Source organism: Cynocephalus volans, chromosome 3, assembly GCF_027409185.1.
Source record: "Cynocephalus volans isolate mCynVol1 chromosome 3, mCynVol1.pri, whole genome shotgun sequence".
In the NCBI taxonomy this organism is placed as follows: domain Eukaryota; kingdom Metazoa; phylum Chordata; class Mammalia; order Dermoptera; family Cynocephalidae; genus Cynocephalus; species Cynocephalus volans.
Window position 1 is genome coordinate 35,407,426 of NC_084462.1, and position 26,218 is coordinate 35,433,643.

At 39.5% G+C, this 26,218-nt stretch overlaps 1 protein-coding gene across 1 annotated transcript in view; it reads left to right on the top strand.

The window, feature by feature from the left end:
• OCA2 (OCA2 melanosomal transmembrane protein) overlaps positions 1-25,983 on the top strand; it is a 309,735-nt gene extending 283,752 nt beyond the window's left edge. Inside the window, exon 23 of the mRNA XM_063091522.1 lies at positions 25,899-25,983. Within this exon, the coding sequence (XP_062947592.1) occupies positions 25,899-25,983 (85 nt within the window). The remainder of the gene's footprint in view (positions 1-25,898) is intronic.
• The last annotated feature ends 235 nt before the right edge of the window (positions 25,984-26,218 follow it).

Consider the following 26,218-nt stretch of genomic DNA (forward strand, 5'->3'; position numbering starts at 1 on the left):
TTGTGTGAAGTGATATCTCATTGTGGTTTTGATTTCCATTTCCCTAATGATTGGTGATATCGGGCATCTTTTACATGCTTGTTGGTTATATTTATATGTTTTTTGGAGAAATGTCTATTCAAGCCCTTTGTCATTTTTAAGTCTGGGTGTTTGTCTCTTTGTTGTGTGGTAGAAGTACTTTGTATATTTTGTATATTAACCTCTTATTGGATATATAATTTGCAAATATTTCCTCCGAATCTTTGGGTTTCCTTTCATTGATTTTGTCCTTTGATGCACAAAAGATTTAATTTTTAATAATGTCCAGTTTAACTATTTTTTTCTTTTGTTACCTGTGCTTTTCATGTTATATCCAAAAAATCATTGCCAAATGCAATGTCATGAAGCTTTTACTCTATGGTTTCTTCCAAGAATGTTATAGTTTTAGCTCTTGGTTTAGATTTTTGATTTATTTTGGTTAATTTTTGTATTTGGTATAAGGTAAGGGTCCAACTTTATTCTTTTGCATGCAGATATATCCAGTTTTATCAGCACCATTGTTGAAAAGACTGTTTTTTCACCCATTGAATGATCTTGGCATCCTTGCCAAAAATCATTTGATCATGTATGTGAGGGGTTATTTCTGAGCTCTGTTTCTTTGTATGATTTGTGATGTTTTTTGAAAATTGGGCATTGGAAAAAATAGCCACCTCCTCTAGTCTACTGACTGGCTCCATGCATGGGAAGATTATTAATAAGCTCAGCATGAAAGCTTAAGATCTTCTCATGCTTTTCTTGACATGCATATCCCCTGGCTCTGTGCATATGCTTTTTTCTAATTCCCCTTTATACTTTTGGCTGCTTTTTAATGTTGTAATTTTCCTGAGTCCCTGCATTTCCTCAGGTCCTTAGCTATTCTATTGTATTCCTCTACCAGAAATCTCCTGCCTCAGGTGTCTGCTAGTCTGTAGTCCCCCCTGCAGCTTTCATGAGCTGAGCCCACTGCTTCTGGTGGCTTTTCCTAGCCTGACATCCAAGCTGTGTCACTTTTGGCTATCTGAACTCCAAGTTAGGCACCACAGAGACCAGTCCCTTTGGCAGCTCTTGACAGGTTAGAAAGTTGCAAAACCAGTCTTCCAACTCTGTGGTTTATGGAAGGGATCTTGGGATCAGGCTTCTGCTTCCCCAAAACCATGCTATGCCATGGAAGGTGTGGGGCAAGTGCGAGTATAAACAAACACTAGACAACTTCCTACCATTGTGAATGCGACCTTTTCTTGATTATTTGCTTCACTGATATAGATCTTTGGCTGATTTCTGGGGCTTCTATAAAGTTAGTTAACTTCTAGTTGTTTATTTAGCATTTCCATGGGAGAGCAAGGGTCTGGAGCTTCCTAGTCCATCATCTTGCTCTATTTTATTTCTCTTAATGGCAGAATAATATTCCATTGCATAGAGTAGATTTTGTTTATCTATTTATGCCCTGATGGACATTTGGGATTTTTCTACCTTTTTCTGCTGTGAATAGTGTGGCTATGAACATGTGTGCACCTGAATTTCTTTGTATATATGTTTTCAATTCTTTTGTATATGTATCTAGGAGTGGGATTGCTGGGTCTCCAATATTTTTGAAACGTATTTTTTGCTGGGTATAGAATTTTGTGTTGATACATTTTTCTTTCTAGTACTCTAAAGGTGTCATGCCATCATCTTCTGGCTTGCATAATCTGACAAGAAGTCTTCTGTCATTTTTATTTTTGTTCTTCTGTATGTAATGTGGTTGCTTTATATAGCTGTGTTCAAGATTTTCTCTGTCTTAGTTTTGAAGAGTTTGAATATAGTTTACCTAGGTTTGGCTTTGATTTGTTTGCTTTTTTGACATTTATTCCCCTTGTTTCCTGTGCTCTTTGTAATTGTGGTTTGGGATCACTAATTTTGAAAGGATCTTGCTTGTTTTTTAGTGCACATTTCTTAATTTTTTCCTACATCTGGAATTCCAATTATATACATTCGATGGTTTGATATTGCCGCACAATTCTTGGATGTTCTGTTATTTCTTTTCTCTTCATGTTTAAGTTTGGATAATTTTTATTAATCTATCTTCAAGTTTCCTAATTACTTTCTTAGATTTGTGAAGTCTACTGGTGAGCCTGTCAAAAGCATTTTTCATCTTTTGAAATATGGTTTTTACTTCTTGCATTTTATTTGAGTCTTTCTATACTTTGCATCTCTCTGCTCAAATTACCCATTTGACTTTGAATGTTGTCCACATTTCTCATTTGGCTTTTTAAAAATTTTTAAATTTATTATTAACATATTCATTCTTACAAATCGTGATAATTCTTTATGCCATTTGCCCAACCTATACTTCCCAAACTCCCCGCCCCCATCTCTAGCATCCTTAGGTTTGTTCTCTCCTTGTGAAAGTTAAATGTATTGTGGTCCTTCTTTCTTTCCTTCATTGCTTCCTTCTTCCTTCCTTCCCTCCCTCCCTTCCTCCTTCCCTTACTTCCTTCCTAGCAGCCAGTAATAAGTGAGAACATGTGCTATTTCTCTTTCTGTGTCTGGCTTATTTCACTTAACATAATTTTCTCCACACTCATCCATGTTGCCACAATTGGCAGAATTTCATTCTTTTTTATGGCTGAGTAGTACTCCATTGTATACATATACCACATTTTCCCTATCCAGTCATCCATTGATGGGCATTTAGGTTGGTTACATATTTTAGAGCTGCAATTAACATGGTAGTGCAGGTATCCATTCCACATGACTTCCATTCCTCTGGATATATACCCAGTGGTGGAATTGCTGGATTATATGGTAGTTCTATCTGTAGTTGTTTGAGAAAACTCCATACTGTTTTCCATAATGGCTGTGCTAGTTTACAGTCCCAGCAACAGTGTAGAAGAGTTCCTCTTTCACTGCATCCTCACCAGAATTTGTTATTCTTGAACTTTTTAATAATGGCAGGTCTAACTGGGGTGAGATGATATCTCAGTGTGGTTTTGATTTGCATTTCTCTGATGACTAGTGATGTTGAGTATTTTTCCATGTACCTGTTGACCATTTGTAAGTCTTCCTTTGAAAAATGCCTATTCAGCTCCTTTGCCCATTTTTAAATTGGGTTACATGTTTTTTTTTTTTCTGTTAAGTTGTTTGGGTTCCTTGTATATTCTGGTTATTAAACCTTTGTCAGATGTATATTTTGCAAATATTTTCTCCAACTCTCTTAGTTGTCTTTTTGCTCTGTTAATTGTTTCTTTTGCTGTGCAGAAGTTTTTTAAGTTGATATAATCCCATTTGTTTATTTTTCCTTTGCTTACCTGTGCTTTTGGGGTCATATTCATAAACTCTGTACCCAATCCTACTTCCTGGAGTGTTTCCCCTATGTTTTCTTTAAGGAGTTTTATGGTCTTACGACATATTTAATTATTTAATCCATTTTGAGTTGATTTTGGCATATGGTGAGAAGTACAGGTTTTGTTTTATTCTCCTACATTTGAATGTTTGTTTTTCCATCACCATTTCCTGAAGAGGCAGTCTCTTCCCCAGTGTGTAGTCTTGGTGCCTTTGTCAAATATCAGATGGCTGTAGGTGCATGGGTTGATTTCTGGATTCTCTATTCTGTTCCATTAGTCTGTGTGTCTGTTTTTATGCCAGTACCATGCTGTTTTGGTTACTGTAGCTTTGTAGTATAGTTTAAAGTCTGATAGTGTTATGCCTCCAGCTTTATTTTTTATGCTCAGGATTGCTTTGGCTATTTGGGGTCTTTTGTTCTTCCATATGAATGTTAGGATTGTTTTTTCCAATTCTGAGGAAAATGTCATTGGAATTTTGATGGGGATTGCATTGAATCTGTTGATCACTTTGGGTAGTATGGACGTTTTCACCATGTTAATCCTTCCAATCCAAGAGCATGGCTATCTTTCCATCTTCTTGTGTCCTCTTTAATTTCTCTCAGCAGTGGTTTGTAGTTCTCTTTGTAGAGATTTTTCACTTCCTTGGCTAAATTTATTCCTAGGTATTTTATTTTTTTGGTGGTTACTGTAAATGGTCTAGCTTTCTTGATTTCTTTTTCTGCCAGTTCATTGTTAGAATATAGGAATGCTACTGATTTTTGCATGTTGATTTTGTATCCTGAAACTTCACTGAAATCATTTATTAACTCGAAGAACTTTTTTGTAGAGTCTTTAGGCTGTTCTATATATAGGATCATGTCATTTGCAAACAGGGGCAGTTTGACTTCATCTTTTCCAATTTGGATGCCCTTTATTTCCCTCTCTTCCCTGATTGCTCTGGCTAGTACTTCCAGTACTATGTTGAATAGGAGTGGTGAGACTGGGCATCCTTGTTTTGTTCCTGTTCTTAAGGGAAAATCTTTCAATTTTTCTCCATTCAAGATGATATTGGCAGTGGATTTGTCATATATGGCTTTAATTGTGTTGAGATACTTTTCTTCTATACCCAATTTATAGAGTCTTTTTCATGAATATATGTTGAATTTTGTCATATGCTTTTTCAGCATCTATAGAGATGATCACATGGTTTTTGTGTTTGATTTTATTGATGTGGTGTATCACCCTTATTGATTTATGTATGTTGAAACAACCTTGCATCCCTGGGATGAATCCTACTTGATCATGGTGTATAAATTTATGTATGTGTTGCTGTATTTTATTAGCTAGTATTTTATTGAGGATTTCTGCATCTATATTCATTAATGATATTGGCCTGTATTTTTCTTTTTTTGTTGTGTCTTAGTCTGGTTTTGGTATCAGGGTGATGTTTGCTTCATAGAATGAGTTTGGGAGAATGGCCTCTTTTTTATTTTTTTGAATAGTTTGTAGAGAATTGGCATTAATTCTTCTTTAAAGGTTTAGTAGAATTCTTCAGTGAAGCCATCTGATCCTTGGCTTTTCTTGTTTGGGAAACTGCTGATGACAGCTTCAATCTCTTTGATTGCTATTGGTCTGTTCAGATTTTCTATGTCTTCTTGGCTCAGTCTTGGTCATTTGTGTGTGTCCAAAAATTTGTTCATTTCTTCCAGATTTTCAAATTTGTTGGTGTATAGTTGTTTATAGTAGTCTCTAATGATTCTTTGTATTTCTGAGGTATCAGTTGTAAGTTCACCATTTTCATTTCTAATTTTTGTTATTTTTGTCTTCTCTCTTCTCTTTTTAGTTAGCCTTGCTAATAGTTCATCAATTCTATTTATCTTTTTCAAAAAAACAACATGTTTTGTTTCATTGATCCATTGTATCATTTTGGGGGTTTCTATTTCATTTAGTTCTGCTCTGATCTTAATTATTTCTTTCCATCTACTAACTTTGGGTTTGGATTGTTCTTGACTTTCTAGTTCTTTCAGGTGAAGTGTTAGTTTGTGTCCTTGCCAACTTTCCATTCTTCTGAGGTAAGCATTTAGTGCAATAAATTTCCCCTTAGTACTGCTTTGCAATGTCCCACAGGTTTTGGTATGAAGTGTCATTATTTTCATTAGTGTCAATAAATTTTTTGATTTCTCATTTAATTTCTTCTTTGACCCATATGTCATTAAGTAGAATGTTGTGTCATTTACATGTATTTTTATAGTTTCCAGTATTTTGTTTGTTATTGATTTCTAGTTTTAAGCTGTTTTGGTCTGAAAGAATACATGGAATAATTCCAATTCTTTTGAATTTGTTGAGACTTAATTTGTGACCTAACATGTGGTCTATCCTATAGAATATACCATGTGCTGAAGAGAAGAATGAGTATTCTGACATTTTTGGATGAAGTGTTCTGTATGTGTCTGCCAAGTCCAATTGGTTTAAAGTGTTGTTTAGGTGTTGTGTTTCTCTGTTAATTTTTTGCCTACATGATCTGTCCGATGTTGAGCTTGGTGTGTCCAGCTCCCCTACTATTATAGTATTAGTGTCTATCTCTTTCTTTAGGTCTAATAATGGTTGCTTTATTAAGTCTGGCTGTTCCAATGTTGGGTACAGACATATTTATGATTGTTATGTCTCTTGTTGGATAGATCCTTTTATCATTATATAGTGGCCTTCTTTATCATTTTTTAAGGTTTTTGGTTTCAAGTCTATTTTATCTGATATAAGAATAGCTATTCCAGCTTTTTTTTGTTTCTATTTGCATGGTATTTCTTTTTCCATCCTTTCACTCTTAGTCTAAGTGTGTCTGTACAGGTGAGGTGGGTCTCTTGAAGGCAGCATATTGTTGGATCCATCTTTTTATCCATTCAGTCTGTCTGTGTCTTTTGAGAGGGTAATTCAAACCTTTTATATTAAGAGTTATTATTGAAAGATACTGATTTACTCCTGGCATTATATTGATTTTTGTTTTAAATATCTTTCATTCCTTTCTTTCTGATTTATTAATTGTCTTCTGTATTTGTTGGTTTCTTGGAATATGGGATAAACGTTTTCTTCTTTTTATTATTAACATTTTATTTTACTGGTGGGTTTTTTTCTATCTTGAGCATTCATGGTCATGATGGTTGTTTTTCAGGTACCAGACCCAGTGCTCCCTTGAGAATTTCTTGTAAGGCTGCTCATGGGGTAGTGATCTCTGACAGTTTTTGTTTGTCTAGGAAATATATTATTTGTCCTTCATTTCAGAAGGATGGCCTTACAGGGTAAAGTATTCTAAGGTGGCCAGTTTTGTCTTTTAGTATTTTGAATATATCATTCCATTGTCTTCTGGCTTTTAGGGTTTCTGATGAAAAGTCTGATGTTAGTCTGATAGGGGTTCCCTTATAGGTGACATGATGCTTCTCTCTTGCAGCTTTTAAGATTCTCTCTTTGTCTTTGAGTTTTGCTAATTTGACTATATGTCTTGGAGAGGACATTTTTGGGTTTAATGTGTTGGGAGATCTTTGAGCCTCCTGTATCTGAAGATCTGTGTCTCTTCCTATACCTGGGAAGTTTTCTGCTGTCATTTTGCTGAATATGTTTTCAATGCCATTTCCTTTTTCTCCCCCCTCTGGAATACCCATTATTTGGATATTTGAGCACTTAAGATTGTCTGTTATCTGTCTTAGATTTTCTTCCAGTTTTTAAACTCTTTTTTCTTTTTTTTTCTTTTGTTTGTCTGCCTGTGTTATTTTGAACAAGCCATCTTCAAGGTCAGACGTTCTCTCTTCTACTTCTTCTAGCCTGCTGGTTAAAGTCTCTGTTGTGTTTCTTATTTTGTTGAATGAATCCTTCAGCTCCACAAGCTTTGGTACATTCTTTTACAGGGCATTGATTTCTTTGTACATTTCCTTCTTCAGGTCCTGTATATTTTGTTTCATTTCATTGTGTCATCTAACTGAGTCTTCTGGTATTTCATTTAGTTTCCTTAGAATTGTTCCCAAACACCTTGTCAGTCATTTCAAGGGCTTCCTGTCCTATAGGGTCTAGGGCTTGAGAGTTATTATATTCCTTTGGTGGTGTTGTACTTTCTTGGTTTTTCATATTTCTAGTATCTCTCTGTTGCTGTTTAGTCATTATGGCAAAGGCTATCTCAGTCTACTTGTTCCACCCTGGTGTCTGGAGCAATATCAGGGAGTTTTGCTGACACTCAGCTGCCTGTTGCTGCCTCAGGTCCCAGGGGTCAGTGACTGCTGGGGCCTCTATCAGGGGCAGGGACTCCCTTGGTAGTGGCCTGGGATACTGTGCAGAGGGTGTCAGGTCTTGGCACTGCTGCCTCAGGTTCCAGGGGTTGGCAGCAGCTGGGGCCTCTTGGGGTTGGGGACTCACTTAGCAGTGGTGTGGGGTCCCATGCAGGGGGTGCTGGGTCTTGGCACTGCTGCCTTGGGTCCTGGGGTTTGGTGGTGGCTGGGGTGTCTCTTGGGGGCTCATCCTCTGCAATCTTGATGTCCTTTTATTTCTTTCTCTTGCCTGATTGTTCTGGCTAGTACTTTCAATACTTCATTAAAATGGAGTGGTGAGAGTGGTTATCCTTATCTTGTTCCTGTTCTTTTTCAGGAGGATATTGGCAATTGGTTTATCATAAATGGCTTTTACAGTATTGAGATGATTTCTTTCTATATCTAATTAGCTGAGAGTCTTAATCATGAAGGGATGTTGAATTTTGTTGAATGCCTTTTCAGTATCGAGATAATCATACAGGTTTTGTCCTTGGTTTTGTCAATATGTTTTATCACATTAATTGTCTTTCATATGTTGAACCAACCTTGCATCCTGGGATGAGTTCCTCTTGATCATGCTGTATAATTGTTTTGATGTGTTGCTGTAATCTGATTGCTAGTGTTTTCTGGAGGATCTTTGCATCTATGCCCATCAAGGATATTGGCCTGAAGTTTTTTTTTTGTTGTTGTTGTTGTATCTTTATCTGGTTTTGATATCAGGTTGATGCTGGCCTCATAAAATGACTGGAAGAATGGCTTCTATTTCAATTTTCAGGAAAAGTTTGGAGAGAAATGGTATTAATTCTTCTTTAAAGGTTTGATAGAATTCAGTTGTAAAGTTATCTGGTCCTGGGCTTTTCTTTGTTGGAAGATTTCTGATTACTGCTTCAATTTCATTGCTTATTATTGGTCTGTTTAAGTTCTCTATTTCTTCTTGGTTCAATCTTGGTAGTTTCTGTATGTCCAGAAATTGACCCATTTCTTTGTTTTCATATTGGTGGGTATACACTAGTTTATAATAATCTCTAATGATTCTTCATATTTCTGTGGTATCTGTTGTAATGTCTCCCTTTTCATTTTTTCTCAAAAAACCAACTTTTTGTTTCATTGATCTTTTGTATTGTTTTTTGGGTCTCTATTTCATTTAGTTCTGCCCTGATCTTGATTATTTCTTTCCATCTACTACTTTTGGGATTGGATTGTTGTTGTTTTTCTAGTTCTTTGAGGCATAGTGTTGTCAATTATTTGAAAACTTTCCATTTTTTTGATGTAAATGTTTATTGCAACAAACTTCCCACTTAGTACTGCTTTTGCAGTATCCCATAAGTTTTATATGATATATCTGTATTTTTATTAGTTTAAAGAAATTTTTTGAATCCTGTTTAATATCTCCTTGGACCCATAGGTCATTCAGGGAGTCTGTTGTTCAGTTTCCATGCACTTGAGTAGTTTCCAGAATTTTGCTTGTTATTGATTGCCAGTTTTAATCCATTGTGGTCTGAAAAGATACTTTGGATGATTTCAGTTTTAAAAATTTGCTAAGACTTGATTTGTAACCTAGCATGTGGTCTATCCTGGAGAATGTTTGATATGCTGATGAGAAGAATGTATATTCTCTAATTGTAGGATGAAATGTTCTGTAGATGTCTGCCAGGTCTAATTAGTCTAAGGTGTAGTTTAAATTCTGTGTCTCTTTGTTGATTTGTTGCCTGAAAGATCTGTCTAATGCTGAGAGAGGGGTGTTCAGGTCACCCATTATTATTGTATTTGGGTCTGTCTTGTTTTTTAGGTCTAAGAGTGTTTGCTTTACGTATCTAGGTTCTCCACTGTTGGGTGCGTATGTATTTATGATTGTTATGTCCTCTTACTGGATAGATCCCTTTGTCATTATATAAAGGCCTTCTTTATCTCTTTTTATGGTGTTTGATTTGACATCTGTTTTAACTGATAAGAATAGCTATCCTTCTTATTTTGGGTTTCCATTTGCATGGTATATCTTTTGCCATCTCTTATCTTTTAGTCTGTGTTTGTCTTTGTAGTTGAGGTGGGTCTCTTGAAGACAGAGTATAGTTGAGTCTAGGTTTTTAATTCAGTCACTTAGTCTGTGTCTTTTGAATGTGGAGTTTAATCCATTTACATTTAGGGTTGTTATTGATAAGTATTGCTTTACTCCTGTTATTATATTGCTGTTTGTTTAGATGTTTTAAACATCATTTGTCCCTTTCTTCCACTTTTATTTTTAATTTTCATTATTAGTTGGATTTTTGAGGTGACATGATTCAGCTTCTTTCTGTTTCTCATTTGCATTTGGTTTTAAATGTGGGTTTTGCTCTTTCTTATGAACCTGTGATATTGGTTATCATTTTTCAGATTCCAGATGCAGGATTCCTTTGAATGTTTCTCGCAGGGCTGGTTGTGTGGTAGTGAAGTCCCATAATTTTTGTTTGTCAGGGAAATACACTATTTCTCCCTCATTTCTGAAGGATAATTTTTCTGGATATAGAATTCCTGGCTGGCAATTTTTTTCTTTTAGTCTTCTGATTACACCATCTTATTTTCTTCTGGCCTGTAAGGTTTCAGTTAAGAAGTCTGCTGTTAGTCTAATGGGGGCTCCCTTATAGGTGACTTGATGCTTTTCTCTTGCTGCTTTTAGAATTCTCTGTCTTTGAATTTTGCCAGTTTGACTATCATGTGTCTTGGAGAGGATCTTTTTGGACTGCATCTTTTTTAAGGATCTTTGGGCTTCCTGGATCTGAAGGTCAGCCCAGATACCTGGGAAGTTTTCTGTTATTACTTGCTTGAATAAGTTTCCAATACCTTCTCCTTTCTCCTCTCCTTTTGGAATACCCATGGTTCAGATGTTTGTGTGCTTAAGGTTGTCTGCTAGTTCTCTTAAATTTTCTTAATTTTTAAAAATTCTTTTTTTTTCCTTTTTCTTGTCTGCCTGGGTTATTTTAAGAAGACCATATTTGAGTTCTGAGATTTTTTTCTTCTGCTTGCTCTAGCCTTCTGCTCATCTTTCTGTTCTGTTTTTTTATTTCATTGAGGGAATCCTTCATTTCCAGAAATTCTGTTACATTCTTTTTCAAGTTATTAATCTCTTTGCAAATTTTCTCCTTCATATCCTGGATATTTTTTCTTGTTTCATTGTGGACTTTAGTTTATTCTTCTCTTATTTCTTGAAGTTTTATTAAAATCAGTGCTTGGAGTTCCTTTCCAGACATTTTGAGGATTTCTTGTTCTATGGGGTTTGGCACTTGAGGATTACCATATTCCTTTGGTGGTGTCACATCTTTTAGTTTATTTGTAGTTCTAGTATTTTTACACTGATGTTTGGGCATCTGGTAGAACACTTAATTTTTCTATCACTCTGGAGTTATGAGGGGAGGTCTTCCTCCTCTCTTTGTAAGTTCTGTTGGTGACTCTTCTTTTATCAATGCAGTTGAGTGTGTGGTGGGCTGCCTTGGCTTCTGTTCTGTGTGTGTGCTCATCTGGCAGGCCCATGTGGTGGTTTGCTGGGGCCTGCAAGCCCTTCTGGAGTTCACTCAGGTGTCGGTGGGAGCTGCAGCTGCGTAGGTCACCCTGGGTGAAGCATGACTCAGATCCTCTGTGTGCTCACCTGAACGGCCCACGTGGTGGTTCAGTGGGGCCTTCCATTTGGCTTTTTAACATATCAATCACAGTTATGTAAAATTTCTAAGTCCAATACTTGAGTCTGGTTTTAGTAACTGCATTATCTCATGAGAGAGAGAGAGAGAGAGAGGAGAGAGAGAGAGTGTGTGTTTATAGCTTATTAATGTCACAATTTTTTTAAAAAGGTGGTTAGTAGAAGCTAAGGCAAATATTCATTTATGCATGGAAATGAATACAGCTTTCTTTCTATTAGGTCTTTAATGTAGGGGTTTGTTTCAGTCTAGCTAGGAGTTCAATTAGTTTGATTTGTTGTTGCTATGGTTACGCTCAGTGTGCCATAATCTTCAAATTTCTCTGCTGTTTCCTTGCGTTTAGTGTGGAGATTCATTGGCCTGAGGGTTTTAATCAATGCCTTTTCCATCCTCATTTTTAGGTCTTTTCTTTGCACTTGTTTTCAGAGAGCACCTTTCTCCAGACTCATTTTTATTTCTGAAGTTACTTGTATACCATTATTTGTTGCTCAGTACGTGCTCACCTTGCATGGATGTGGTGTCATGTGTTCTTGTTATTCTGGTTGAGCTTCTTTCTTAGCAGGCACTGCGTCCCTGGGTCTTGACTGTGTAGCCTTGTCTTGTCACCCTATCCACCCAACCACACATCTCAGTCCAGCTGCTATTCTTGCCTTTACTCCCCTACCTAAGATGTTGCCTCTGTTCCCTTCCCCTGGCTGTAGTAGGTTTTCATCAGTGCTCTGGAGGGATAGTGCTTGCTGCTCTTCTCCCAGCAGTTTTGGGCATTGGTGCATAAGCACATCCTGGAGGAAGGTCCAGGCTGGGGGCATGCCTCTGGGAGCAAATGCTAGCAATCTGCCAGGCCTGTGGCACCAGAATGCTTGCTCAGGAATGTATTCTCTTGCAGGTCTTTTTTGTGAGCACTCAGTGAGGTCTGTGGTGAAGAGGGTACAAGTGAGTGTGAAGCCCTCTTTCACCTGCAGCCTTGGATTCCTCTATTCTCTTGCTAGTTCACGTTCTGCCGTTGACAATTTGTTACAAGTTTTTGGCTGAACTGGTCGTGGTGGTATCTGGTATGTGTCTGCCCAGGTAAGCAAGTGCTCATACTGTTTCTCTTGCAGGTGCCTGCCTTTCTTTAGATTTCAGGTTGGTTAGTTGCTCCAACACCTCAGCTGTCTGATGGGTCCAAGAAAAGTTTCTTCCTTCCTTCCTTCCTTCCTTCTCTGAAACATAATGGACTATAGACATCTGTGGTTTATAGTATTGAATATCAATACCTGTGTGCAATATGTGATGCTCAAGTTAGGATAATTAATGTATTCAACATAACACATTGTAATCATTTTTTGTGGCCCTTTACCAGTTTCTCATTACCTCTCCTCCTTTTCCACCTCTGGTGGCCTCAGTTCTGTTCTCTTCTTTTGAAAATTCAATGAATTATTATGATTGTTGTGTCTTTTTCCCTTTTTTATTGTTTTTAGCTCCCACATATGAGTGAGGACATGCAGTATTTCTCTTTCTGTGCCTGGCTTATTTCACTTAACATAATTTTTCTCTAAGTTCACCCATGTTGCTATGAATAGCAGAATTTCATTCTTTTTTATGGCAGAATGGTATTCCGTCGTGTATATATACCACATTTTCTTTATCCAGTTGCCCGCTGATGGCCATTTAGAAGTTTCCATATCTTGGCTACTGTAAATAGAGCTTCAATAAACATGGGAGTGCAGGTTTCCCTTTGACCCAATTTCTATTTCTTTGGGTATATACCCAGCAGTGTGATTGCTAGATCGTATGGTAGTTTTATCTGTACTTGTTTGAGAAAACTCCATACTGTTTTTCAAAATAGCTGTACTAATTTACAGTCTCACCAACAGTGTAGGAAGGTTCCCCTTTCTCCACATCCTCACCAGCATTTGTTATTCTCTGTCTTTTTGATAACAGCCAGTCTAACTGGCATGAGATGACCCCTGAGTTCTTGTACTATCCAAGGGTTCCATGTGTCTCTCCCTGGATCAAGGAGCTGTGCACACACCTCCCACCCCCAGGTATGCTACTATAGGGAGCAGTATATTTCCCCCTGTGGGTTTAGCTACTGGGGCATGGGTCTGTACTTGCTCACCTCTTTCCCTGGGCTCTGCTGGTGACCCTCCTTGTGTCAGTACAGTCTAGTGGTTGACAGGCTACCTGCACAGCAATGGTGGCTGCTGCTGTGGTGGCAGGCCACCCTTGTGGTGGTGGTGGTGGCTGTGGTGGTAGCTGTGGCAGGCCACCCACATGGCAGCAGTGTCTGCAGCAGTGTCAGGCCACCTGCACAATATCACCCCATGCTCATGACATGTGTCAGCAGGGGCTGGGCCCCTGAAGGTCCTTGTGCTCCTGCCATCTGTCAGTGGGGACTTTGCAGTCCGACTATGTATAGTCCAATGTTTTCAGGCTTTAAGTGGTGGAATGAATCTTTACCAGAATATTATGAAGGATATTAAAAAGGATACAGATGAAATAGTGCAGAGGGCAAGGCCTATGGGAAGGGGCTCAGAGCTTCCATGCCCTCCCCAGATGCAGCACTCTCCAGTAACCTCTACGTGCTCAGCTACCCAGAAGTAGAAGTTTCTAATTTGTGGTTTGTCTGGACCTTTCATTACAAAATTGGGAGTGATGCTCTTTCTAGCTTTCTTCTTGCTTGAAGTCCTGCATGGGCATTTGACTTACCAGGATAGGAGTCACTTTGATACCCCCGTTAAATCAAAGCATATGGTGTGGGGAAACAAATTCCAGAACCCAACCCCCAACCTGGCCCCTCTTTTTCTTTACAATAATTCACCTTCACATGTGTTGTCCAGGATGACTTTCACGGTTATGCTCTGGGTCCCACCTGGAGTGCCCTCCCATTCAGACCCTGAAAGCTGGTAACCAGCTCACTGTTCAAGGTCCATTGAACAATGCCTTCTTAATGGAATATTTGTCGGTCATCACAACAGGGTATGCAGTCTTACTGGTCCCAGTTAGGCACATGCCTATGCCTCGTGCTACTGAGTACACCTTGTGCATTTTCCTGTAATCCTATAGATCTATCCCAGAGTCCAGTGTAATAAATGTATGATAAATTATTTAATAAACAAGGGCTAATAAGAATAAGTTCAGAATAATCACACACATCACATTGTGTTAGTGTAGTTGTTTACAGGTCTGTCTCCTTTACAAATGTATTAAGTACTGAAGGCAAGAATTGTCTTATTTTCTTTACAGCCCCTATGGGGATAATAGGCTTTCAATGTATATTACTAAGTGAGCAAATAAATCAAAGATGGAGCTCCCAGTGGCACATTCAGGGGAAGCAATGAGGGAAAAGAATGATGAACTGGAAGGGAGAAGGATGCTGAATTAGGAACTACAGGGACAGCAAGGGTCAGCTTCTCTCTGGTCTCCATTCTGCTGAGGCAGGGCCCTTCAAGACACACACACAACAGCTCTGCTTAGTCAGCCTTTGGACAGATTTTTTCATAGATGAGAGAGAAGAGTTGACTACCAGTAAAACAAACAACAGATGTTTACAGGACTGATCATTCTTAGAAATGTCACTTTTTGGACATTTTTTTGCTGTGGTTTTTTGATTTTGTCAACAAATCTAATATGTCCCTGACAATGAAATTTGTGATACAACTGTTCCTTAACTTGCATTAGAAAATACCCCCAGTGATATTCTATTGGGAGACTCTGCATTTTTAAATTTCTCTTTAGACAGCTGTATTTTGTCACAGAGGCATGTAATCTGGAAGCTCAAACTGTCTTTTTCTTTTATTTCATCTCATTGAGGTTACTCCACTGGGGCCTTGTTTCCCCCAGAAACAGACTTACCAACTATAGATTTAATTTAAACATACATGTTCTTTCATCACTCTTGGACATTGTATATGTGAAAATATAAAAGGACTATTACGATATAACAGAAGGGGAGGAAAGAGAGATGCAAAGACAGAGAGCAAGAGAAAGAATTGAGTTCAATTCCCAATTCTTCAAAATAGAATATAGGTCACAATAGAACAGAGGATTCTGCACGTTTTTTTCCACTTCAATATATCGCCAGCACATGGAATAGTGCCCCGCACATGGTAGGTGCTCAAAAATATGTATTTAAGGAATTAACTGCAGCACATCACTTTATTACTCAGGCTTCAGTTTCCTCCTCTGTAAAATGAAGGTTTAGACAAGGTTACAAGGTACTTTCTCATTTTAAAAGCCTAGAACTTTACTCTAATTTTAACATTTAAGTTATTTTTAAGGTTGTCAAAATCGTCTTACTTTCTAATATGATGAATAAGAGGATAAAGTAATTATAGGTGGTAAAGTACACAAACAAAATTAAAAGATTTAAAGGAGGGAGGGAAAGAGGCAAGAAGATAAAACAGAGGGAAGGAAGGAGGGGGAGGGAAGGGGCAAGGTGTAGAGTGAAGTAAAGAAAAGGGGCAGGCAATGACCCCACCATGAGGAAGGTTAATGCAGCTGCCCAAACAGGCAGCACTACAGGCCAGAGCCACAGTGAGAGCAGGGGAAAGTTATTTAAAAATGGAAAAAGGGAGGCTTCTGGTCAAGATGGCAGAATAGATGGTTGTCAGTGTCACTCTCTCCCACAAACAACAAATTTACAACTATTAAAAAGCAACAACAGCCAAGCTGGGGCCGCTAGAGCTACGGAATTCATGAAGGAAGAGAAGCCATGATGAGAGAAAGAAAGAATCACCTGAACCATTTCAAGTTCCGGCTGCTTCAAGGCTGGAGCTGGTGAGTGCATGGAGCAGGAGCTGACAAAAGCCGCTGCTGCTGTGCCCCTTGGATGGAGTTGCTTGGAGGTGGCAGGGGAGAAGAGGGCCTTGGTGGCCCCCAGGCCAGCAAGACTACTAACAGGGTTCCTGTGGACCCATATAGGAATGAGAAGCCACAACAACTGAAAAAAGGAGCCACTCAGAGGCCGGTGAGTCATCACAAGGGACTGGCACAGGGCCTGCCCCATCAGAAGGGTTTGGAGCATGGGTGATAGGGATATGGACCCACCAGTAGAACACTCGGACCACTGGGGCACAGCAAGGACAGCTGCTCTGCCCCCCAGTCAGTGTAGGACCACTCAGTGGAGACCGGTCAGGAATATGGACCAGCAGGGGGTGCAGCTTGCTGAAAAGACTCAGGCTCAGGCCAGAGTTTCTACACAATCCAGGTGTACCGGATCTCACGAGAGCTGAAAGTACCTATAAAGTCAACAATTAGAACCCGAACTGCACAAAAAGCCTTCCCCAGGGAATTAGCAGCAAAGCAGCAATGTAGCTCAACCACAGGGCTCAAGTACTGGTCCCCACAGGAAGTTCCCCCATTTTAGAAGTAAGCAAAGGACAAAAACTTAGTCCCAGTGCAAAGTTCAAGTAGTGGGAACAGCAAATAATCTAATACAGAACTGAAAGAAAAAACAAAATACTCACAGACCAAAGACAATTTTTGATATTAACTAATAAAGGTCTCACTTCACCAAAGAACACCTATGAAAACTAGAAGGACCAGAAATTCCCTGGGCTACTAAGTCGGGCGGGGGAGGGGTTGGGGACATCAGCCATGCCCCCCTCCAACATCTGCAACCAGCCCAGTGGCAACCACCAAGCTGCCACAAGAAGTGCCCTGGGCTCTCCTGAGCTGGGGCAGTGGGGGGCCGAGGGCCTTGGCCACACCCCTACAACACCCACAACCATCCCAGCAGTGACCAAGACACAGCTAGAAGCCCCCTGGTCTCCCCTGCAGGAATGAGAGAGGTGCCACAGACCTCAATCTTGCCCCTCTTCCTTCCTCCTTCTCCCACCCTATTTCCTTCCTCTCTCCCCCAACTGCTCCACAACAACATCATAGAATCTAAAAAAATAATATTAATAAATAAACTTAAAAAATAAATAAAATAAAAATGGAAAAAGGCCTGAAATATATACCCAAACAAAAATTTTAGAATTTTATGACTGACAGACTATAAAGGCTGAGGAGCACATTATGATGTCAAGGATTAAAATTAAATGCTGAAGCAAGCCAGAGAGAAAAAAAGAAAGCCAGGAAGTAGCCCCATTCAAGGGTGGACATGAGGGCTTTAGTGTTGTACATTGTTATAGACTGAATTGTGTTCCCTCAGTGTTGAAGCCCTTAGCTCCAGTACCTCAGGACCTTAGAATGTTCGTATTTGGAGACAGGGGCCTGGGTTGGGATTCAGAAGAGACACTACTGCTATCATTTCCTGAAAATGATTAGTCAAATATGTATTCCATAGATGAGCACTGATGTTATGTAATTTTTGGTGAGAAAATGTCCAATCACAAACATTAAGATCAGTTAAACACATTTATATAGATATAAAATAATGATTGTTTGTAAATAGACTACTAAATCAAACTGAATTAAATAATCAAAATGTATCTGAACTGAAGATACATACTGAAAATAATAACAATTTAAAAAATATAATTGGAGTCTAAAATCTCATTAAATTAATGAATACCATAAAATATGTTGAGATGTTATTGAGAGAAATCAAAACTTCCTATTCTGTTTGTCTTGCATAGGAGGATCAAAGGATACTGGTTAATATATTTATCTTTTGTTATTGATATATATAAATTATTCTTGATATTTTTTATTATTAAATATTTAAAAGTATTAGTAGAATTAAAAATTTTAAATAACTATTGATAAAAGCAAATTTATAAATAAAAATTTTAAAGAACAAAACAAAGGAAAAATAAAAAAGCACAAAACATAAATTAAGATTATATAAGGAAAGCCAAACAGCATTAAAAAGTGATTAATCAAAAGTAGGGATTAACAATCAATTTATAGGTGGATTCTGCTTTAAAAACAGAAATTAGAGTAATATATGAGGCAAAAATAAAATTATGAGTAAAAATATGTCTGGCCAATACAATTGAAATGATATAATAGAAAAGGTAGAAATATATATAATATTATATAAATTAGACTTCATATTAAAAAATTCAACTGGACGGAGTCAATATTTTAATTGCCAAAAATAAAGCGTCAAAATATATAAAATAAATTCAGTCAGAAAATAAAAGGAGAAATGAATATAAACTTCATTGCAATGGAAGACTTTCATATGACATGCTCTTCCTCTGAGAACTGAATTATTAGATATATAGTCTTCTTTATTTTCTATGGAGAATATGCCTTCTTTTCAAGAGTCCACAAAACAGCTATAAAAGTTCATCATATATTAAGCTATGAAGACAATGATTTCATAACAGATTCTTTTCAAGCTGGTCTCTGACTACAGTGCATTAATTGCAAATTAAAAATAAGAGGAAACAAGTGATCCACTTTCCAGAAAATAAATCAAAATAAGTTATAATAGTAGTAGTAGAATAGTAATTGTAGTATTAATAGAGTTTGCAGTAGCAGTAAGAAAAACAGTGATAATGTACATCATTTCAAGAACATTTATGAAGTACTAGCACTACAAGGTACTAAAGCACCACTTTATGCACTTTATTTCTTAGTTCCTTTGCAGAAAATGCTACTTTACAGGAAGGTTAGGCTCAGAGAGGTTGACTACTTGTTCAGGATACACAGCAAAACATGACTCACACTCGAGGCCTTGCTCTGCCCACCCTCTAGGGTGTACGGGCAGCTCATTCAGATCCCAGGAGCCACAGCACCACTGCAGAGTTAACGGCAGGCCTTGGAGCTGTACTTAGGAATAAAGTCTGGCCTTAGTTATTTTAATTATTCTTAAACTGAGGGAAAATAATACATGAACAAAGTAACACAGGAGAAAAGGAGCTAAGAGCCAAACAACATAAAGCCAAGCTTACTGAAGTAGAAGACTAAAAATAGTGGAAATAGGCAGGAGGTGATTTTAAGGGTAAACATTACTGATAGTGTAAATGAAGCTTGGGCATCAATTGAGAAAAAGAATGGAAAAGCAAAAGTGTGTTAAAAAGTGTGTAAAAAGGGACCATAGCAGCAGAGGGAAAGAAGAGTGAAGTTATATTAGAATATTATATATATTTGCTAATTAAAATTAGAATTTTAGTAAAATGGTTGCTTTTCTGGAAAAATATAAATCATTAAAATTATTTTAGAAAGTAGTAGAACAAATGAATACTCTCTTGATTTTTCCCATGCCTGTTCTCTTCTTCGCCTATGAAGTTTCTATTCGCTGTTGAACACCAAACTCAAAGTTGTTTGTCATGAAAACCTTTTCCGCTCTGCTCAGCCCCGTGTCTGCCGGTGGGGACTGCCTGGCGGGAGCACTGCTTGTTTCTGGAGCTCCCTGCAGTGTGGAGCACAGGCCTCCGTGTGGCCCTCATTACAGTGTAGCGCTAATTTGGTTTTATATCTGCCTTTCTCACTGTGGGCTTCTTGCAGGCAGGGACCAAGTGATCCTTTCTTTACCTTATCAACATATTATCCCCCACACAGTGCTGTGTAAATGATGAAGGTGTAGGTGATCTGAGAGGGGTTGGAGTGAGGGACGATCTACTGTGACAAAGGAAGACTTGGTGGTATTTATAGGCCAGTAGGAGAAGCCCGTCAACTGGGAGGCATCAAAGGTGTGAGAGAACAAGGCATTTGGTGGAGAAGGTTCTTAGAGAAGGGCTGAGGAGATGTGACCCAGAGTTTGCGCTTAACTCGTGAAAGAAGGACAGAAAGGTAAGGAGAAAGAGCTCACCACGTGGAGATGACCATAGTCGCTGCTGGTCAACTTGGATAAGCATAATGTTCTTCAAAAAGTGTGAAGAAGGAAGGTCACATTCTGGAGATGGGAATATGGCAGAAGGGGCTGGGAAGCTTTAGACGAGGACAGAAACTTGTGGGTACCTACACATGGTGCCAGGTGTCCACGGGGCTGGGTGACTCTATCCATGTTCAGTGGGGACCTTCAGCAGGAGTAACAGGGCTTCCCCAACATGGGGAACTGTTTAAAGAAGTGAGAGGCTGGCCGACTGCGGGGCTGATGGAGGAGAGGTGAGAGTCGCAGCCCAGAGGATGGCCTAAGATGGAGCTGGTTGGGAGCCCGGGGGTGGGGGTGGGGGGCTGCGAGGGCACCCAGTGAGTCCTGAGAAAGCAGAGAGCCTTTTCTTAGGAAGTGGATCACCAAGACAGATGGTGTGCTCAATGTCTTTCTCTTTCATTGGCTAAGGAAGACAGGTACATTTCATAACTCTGAATGAGTAAAAAAGAAACCACCCCAGCAGGTGTCTGTCCTGATGGAACGGAAGCAAACACTAGCCTTTCACCCTCGGGCGTCTTTCCTTTTCCCCTTGGCTGCTTCACCTTGAGGCATTGCTCCTTGCATGGTTTCTGTGACTGCTTCTTGGCACCCTCCCCAGCCCTTGCTCTGGAGACTGATGCTGGCAGCCAGTCACTAACTAATGTGATGGGGAGGGCCCTGCAGACACGGAAAAGCCCCCCTTACACCCCCCCACCCTGAATGTGCTTTTCTTCTGTGGCCCCCGCGCAAGTTTGCCTCACTCCTGCCCACTGGAGGAGGCCTCTTTCTCTTTCTGTGAGAGGCACAGTGATGGGGCTTTGCTCCCACGAGGCAGGAGACTTCTCCAGCCTTTCCTCATGAAAAGGAAACCCAGGAGATGAGTCATAAGGCCATTCAAATGGGGCTCAAGATGAGAAAGGGACCTCTTTCCTGAGGCCTAAGGGACCAAGGACAAGCCAAAGAGCTGAGAAGTGCAGATCTCCAGGGGCCCATCAGCTGCAGGAAGTAGGGCAACCTGTGTGAGCTGGGATCAGCCTCCATGGGCCTTTAGATGCAGAAACTGTCCTCCTGCGCAGAAGCAGGCCTCACCTTTACAGAAAGCCAACAGCAAAATGGCTTTTTGATTAAGTTATAAAAGCCTTTTGGAAAGGAAAAATAATCAGGAAGAATCGTTTCTGTCTAAAACTCAAGTGGGAGACTTCATCACCAAACATCTCCTTTTAAAAAGCAGGTCTCTCTTGAGTGTGCCAAGCACCTGTGGAAATGCTCCGGGGATGGTTCAGGACAGCCCATTTCCCAGCGAACTGGAAGGTTTTGTTCCTTGGAGAAGTATGTGTCAGCTCAGGCATATTATTAACTTAAAACTAAATACCACACATGCAATGCAGGGTATGTCTGGACATCTGACATTTCCCGTCTTGATTTATGCTTGGACACTCAAGTGTTTCTGTCTGTTTTCTGTAACCAGTGTAATGTTAGAGCCAGGATGGACTGGAAATAATGCCAGAGGGAAGGACAGCAGGATGCGATGTGGGATAGTGAGCAAATATGCTTTCCTAAGCATCCTGGGGAAGGCATTGCTTTTCTGGGAGGTTCGAGGAGTGTAACAAATGGATCATCCAAGGAATGGAAGGCTCCTAATTAACTTGGAGCATCAGTGTCATATGGCAGCGACAGGAAGTCATTACTTCCTCTTTCGAAATAAATCTCCTTTAGCTGGCTTCTGGCTGGGTGGAGGCGCAGCTCATCCAGCAGGGAGCAGCAGGCCCCTCCAACACGCAATTCTCAGGTGCATACCAACTTGTGGACAGTAAACACCTTCATCACTTGTCTGGACCCTAATATTAGAGGAATTTTTTCAGACTTCTGAAGTGTAGAAGGCAGAGGCCGCCCCAGTGCACTTTCCTGCCTGGCAGAGGTGTGTCAGGTGGGGAGCCCTCCTGGCCTGGCTGTGTTTGCTCCCCAAGTTGGCCTATCTCAGACCCACCTGCTCACAGAGGCTTCCCTGGGTATCCACCCCAAGAGTGTGCCGTGTGTCGGCTCTCAGCTGTACACCTGCCTTTCCAAATGCTTTCAGTGGGACACTGGCCCTCCTAGAGGTACTGTGCGGTAGGACAGCACCCAACCCCTGTGGCCACCAAGCCTTGAAATGTGGCAAGTCCAAACTGAAGCATGCTGTGATTAGAAACTACACTGGATTTTGAAGATTTGGAATAAAAAAGGAATTAAAATATTTCATTAAAATTTTATGTTGATTATATGGAAAAATAATGTTTTGGACATGTTGGGTTAAATGAAAAAATATTATTAAACTTAATTTCACCTTCTTACTATTTTTAAAATGTGGAATTAGAAAATTTGAGACCACATAGTAGTTTACAGTATGTTTCTATTGGCTGAACGGTCTGGACTTCGTTGTATTTTGGGTGGTGCTCATAAGAAGCCAACAAGTATCTTCACCTTCACGGGACTTGATGTTCTTAGGGGCAGCAGATGTCTTCTGTGAAGGGTGACAGTACACACGTCAGGCTCTGTGGACCACATGGTCCCTGTGGCACCTGCTCAGTTCTTCTCTGCCATGCTAACTCAGAGCAACCACAGACAGTGAGTAAATGAATGGAAGAGGCTGTGTTCCAATACAACCTTTTTTATGGAAACACATGGTGGGCCAGATTTGGCCTGGCAACTGTAATTCCTTGCCTCCTGTTCTAAAATAAGGGGGCAGTTTACCTAGATGAATTCTTCCTGGACTGGAAAAGCATGTTTTGCATTCAGGAAACTCCTACTGTGTGCTTCTTTATGAGTTAGGGGCTCTTTCAGGGATCTTACTATATGTGCGAATGTCTTTGAATGTAAGTATTCTTTGTTGGCATGTCAGAACCCAACTAGCAGATGATGAAGCCAGGATCTAAAACTCTACAGCTGGCATTTGATGTAAATCCGCCCCACCCCATTTCTCTCTCTCTCTCCCCAACACAGACACACACACATAGTCTCTCTTCCCACTGGCTAGGTTGGAGTTTGTATCCTGGGGTTCCTTAGTGAGAACTCTGTGGTCAGTGTTGGCATTGGCCAGGGCTGATCAGTTCCTCTGAAGCTCAGTGAACAGTAAATGCTCCCTGGCTGCCCTGGACAGCCTGCCCGAGACTCTGTGCCTTGTTGAGAGGACACACAGGGGTGTCTGGTCAGCCTGTACTCCAGTGGCCCTCCTAGCACCAGGGCTTTCTCACCTCCTCCTGGTTCATCCTTGTTAATTTTATATGTGTAGAGTTGTTCATTGTACCCTCTTCTATCCCTTTGCTACCTGCCAGGGATATAATGACATCCTCTGTTTCATTGATATTGATCATTTATGTCTTTTCTCTCTTTTTGCTTTGTCAGGCTTTCTAGAAGTTGGTTAATTTTATGTATCTTTTTAAAAAAATCAGCTCTTCGTTTCATTGATTTTCTCTACTGTTTTTTGTTTTTGATTTCATGAATTTATGCCCTTATCTTTACTGGTTCCTTTCTTCTGCTTCTTTTGGGTTTATTTTTATATTCTTTTTCTATTTCCTTAAGGTGGGAGCTTAAATTATTGATTTAAGATATTTTCTCTGCAAACATTTAATGCTATGAATTTCCTTCTCAACATGTGACATGTTGTATTTTCAGTTTTATTCAATTTTACATATTTTTCTATTTCCCTTGTGACAATAACTTGGATCTTTGAATTACTTGGAGTATGTTACTTAAGTTTGAAATACTCAGGTATTTTTCTGTACTTTTATATAATCAATTTCTAGTTTGATTACATATGGTCAAAAAAATAAATTCCATGATTTTGATTACTTTAAATCTGTTGAGGTTTTATTACCTGGGATATATATGATCTATCTTGCTAAATGTTTCCCAGATGCTGAAAAGAATGTGGGTTCTGCTGGTGTTGGATGGGGTGTTGTATAATGTCAGTGAGATTCAAGTGTTAGAAGATATCGTTGAGTTCTCTGCTATCCTTGCTGAATTTGTTTTCCACTTATTCTATCAGTTGTTGAGAGGAGAGTAAAAGTCTCATCTCTAATTGTGGATTTGTCATCGACATTCTATTTTGTCCATTTGCCAATTTCTCCCATCAGTTTTGTTGGTTCCTGTTTCTTGTATTTTTCAGCTCATTTGTTTGGCAAATATACATTTAGGATTACTATAGTCTCTGGTGGATTAACTCTTTTATCAATATGCAATGTCCCTCTCTGCCCTGGAAATTTTCTTTGCTCTGAAATACATAGTTGGATTGGGAGTTGTTGTATTTTAAATGTATTCTATAATCTCTGTTTTTAGTTGTCATATTTAAGCCTTCCATATTAAATGTAATTATTGATGTTAGGGCTTATATTTGCTATTTTATTTTCATCACCCCAGGCCGTGCCCCTCTCAGGGTGGTGCCATCCCTGAGATACTGAGGCTCTCACTTGGGAGCATGGCAGCACAACCCGCGAGGAACTTCCTCTGGGCATGGGCTCCCCAAGAGCAAGGTCTGCTTCCTATGGGCTCCATCCATCGGCAAGGCAGATTCGCTCCAAAATATGGCCAGTGTCTCAGAGCCCAGTTGAGATATTCAGCATCTTGCCTGACATCGACTCATCCCACACAATCCGTGTCAGTGGAACAAAGCCTTTGCTTCGTATTTCTATGAAGATTTGTGATGTCTGTGATGCCTGGAGTTGACCAGATGCTGTCTGTCATGGGTTGTGTTTTTCCAGAGTTCAACAACCAGGGCTGACATTTTGCAAACATGTTCAGCTGTGTTCAAAAACAAAGTTGATAAATCTCAAGAAACTTAGTTTTCCTGAAATCTTTCATTTATTTATCCTTTATTATTATTTTTTTTGTAAAAAGGAATGTGTCAGAAGAGAAGCTAAGAGAATCCTACCATCTTCTTGAAATGTCCAAATCCACTGAAGAATTTAGGGAGCCATTCCACTATTGGATGCAGTTTCTGTGCGTAATTATAGCTTTGTGGGTAGAACCTTGCTGCGGCTCTTTTGGAGTAGCTTCCTCCCACACCCATGTCGAGGGAAGGAAGAATGTCATAATCCTTATTATTGCAATTATCACACACTAGGCTCTTGCTGCTGACTTTTTAAGACTTTTGAAACCACAACTGTAACCTTTGCAGAGACTTATCTTAGTGACAAAGCAGCACTAAGCAAAGGCTACAGAGCATGGATTCCAAAAGCCAAACGGGAATCCATCAGTATTTGTAAGTTAGGATTGAATTCATGGAAACAGGTGCATTGAAGGAGGCATACAGTGAGGGGCACCTTCATCTTCTTATGGCTGTTTTTGTATTTCGTGTGCCTATCCAGTCATCTCACACATCATCAAACACAGCAGAAAATCCTGCTCTCCCCTCTTCCCTTCCTTATTTTCCCATCCTACCTTTCAAACTCTGCCCAGCTTTATGTGTGAAAGACTTTGGGAGGCTATGGGAATATGGCCTCTCTGGGAAATCTCCAGAGAAGGATAGTTGGAAGTTGACAAAGTTGGAGAAAACATCCTGAGATTTAAATAGTAGCCCAGTGCACCACATTGCCAGTGTAAATGAAAGACCAGCCATCTAATGTTATAGGTGAACAAGCTGAGGCTCCAAATGTCCAGTAAAAATTCAGAAAAAACTTTAAGCTGGTTTCAAATAAAATTGCACACAATGAGGAATATCTAATAGAAGCATGTATCCACATAGTCTAGGCTAAACTAAATTTTCAATTTCTAGAAATAAAAGGTTATGAACTTCATGAATTATAAAGATCCTAAGGCCATATTTTTTTGCAATAACATAGTATAATAATGAGTTCATATTTCACAGTATTCAGTGGATACCAGATGCCATAACCCATTTCTCTTTGTATTTCAGGTTGGGCTTCCCAATGATGGTTGTGTCCTGCACAGTCGGGATGTGTTATCTCCTTGTTGCGCATGTTGTGGTGGGATGGAATTAATAGAAACCATCGTTTGAAGACTAAGGGAAACTTGAAGCATAACCAACATCAGTCAAAAAACTATCTCAAGATTACTCCACAGAAAGAAAAGGTGCTTACCCTGGGGATGCTAGGGAATGGAGATGCCCTGGAGTAGAGCTCTGGTGCTCACACTCTTGTTTGGGTAAAAGCTGGAGAATCGTGGCCTCCTCTATATGTCCCTTCTTCCCAAGGACAAAACACAGGACATACAAGA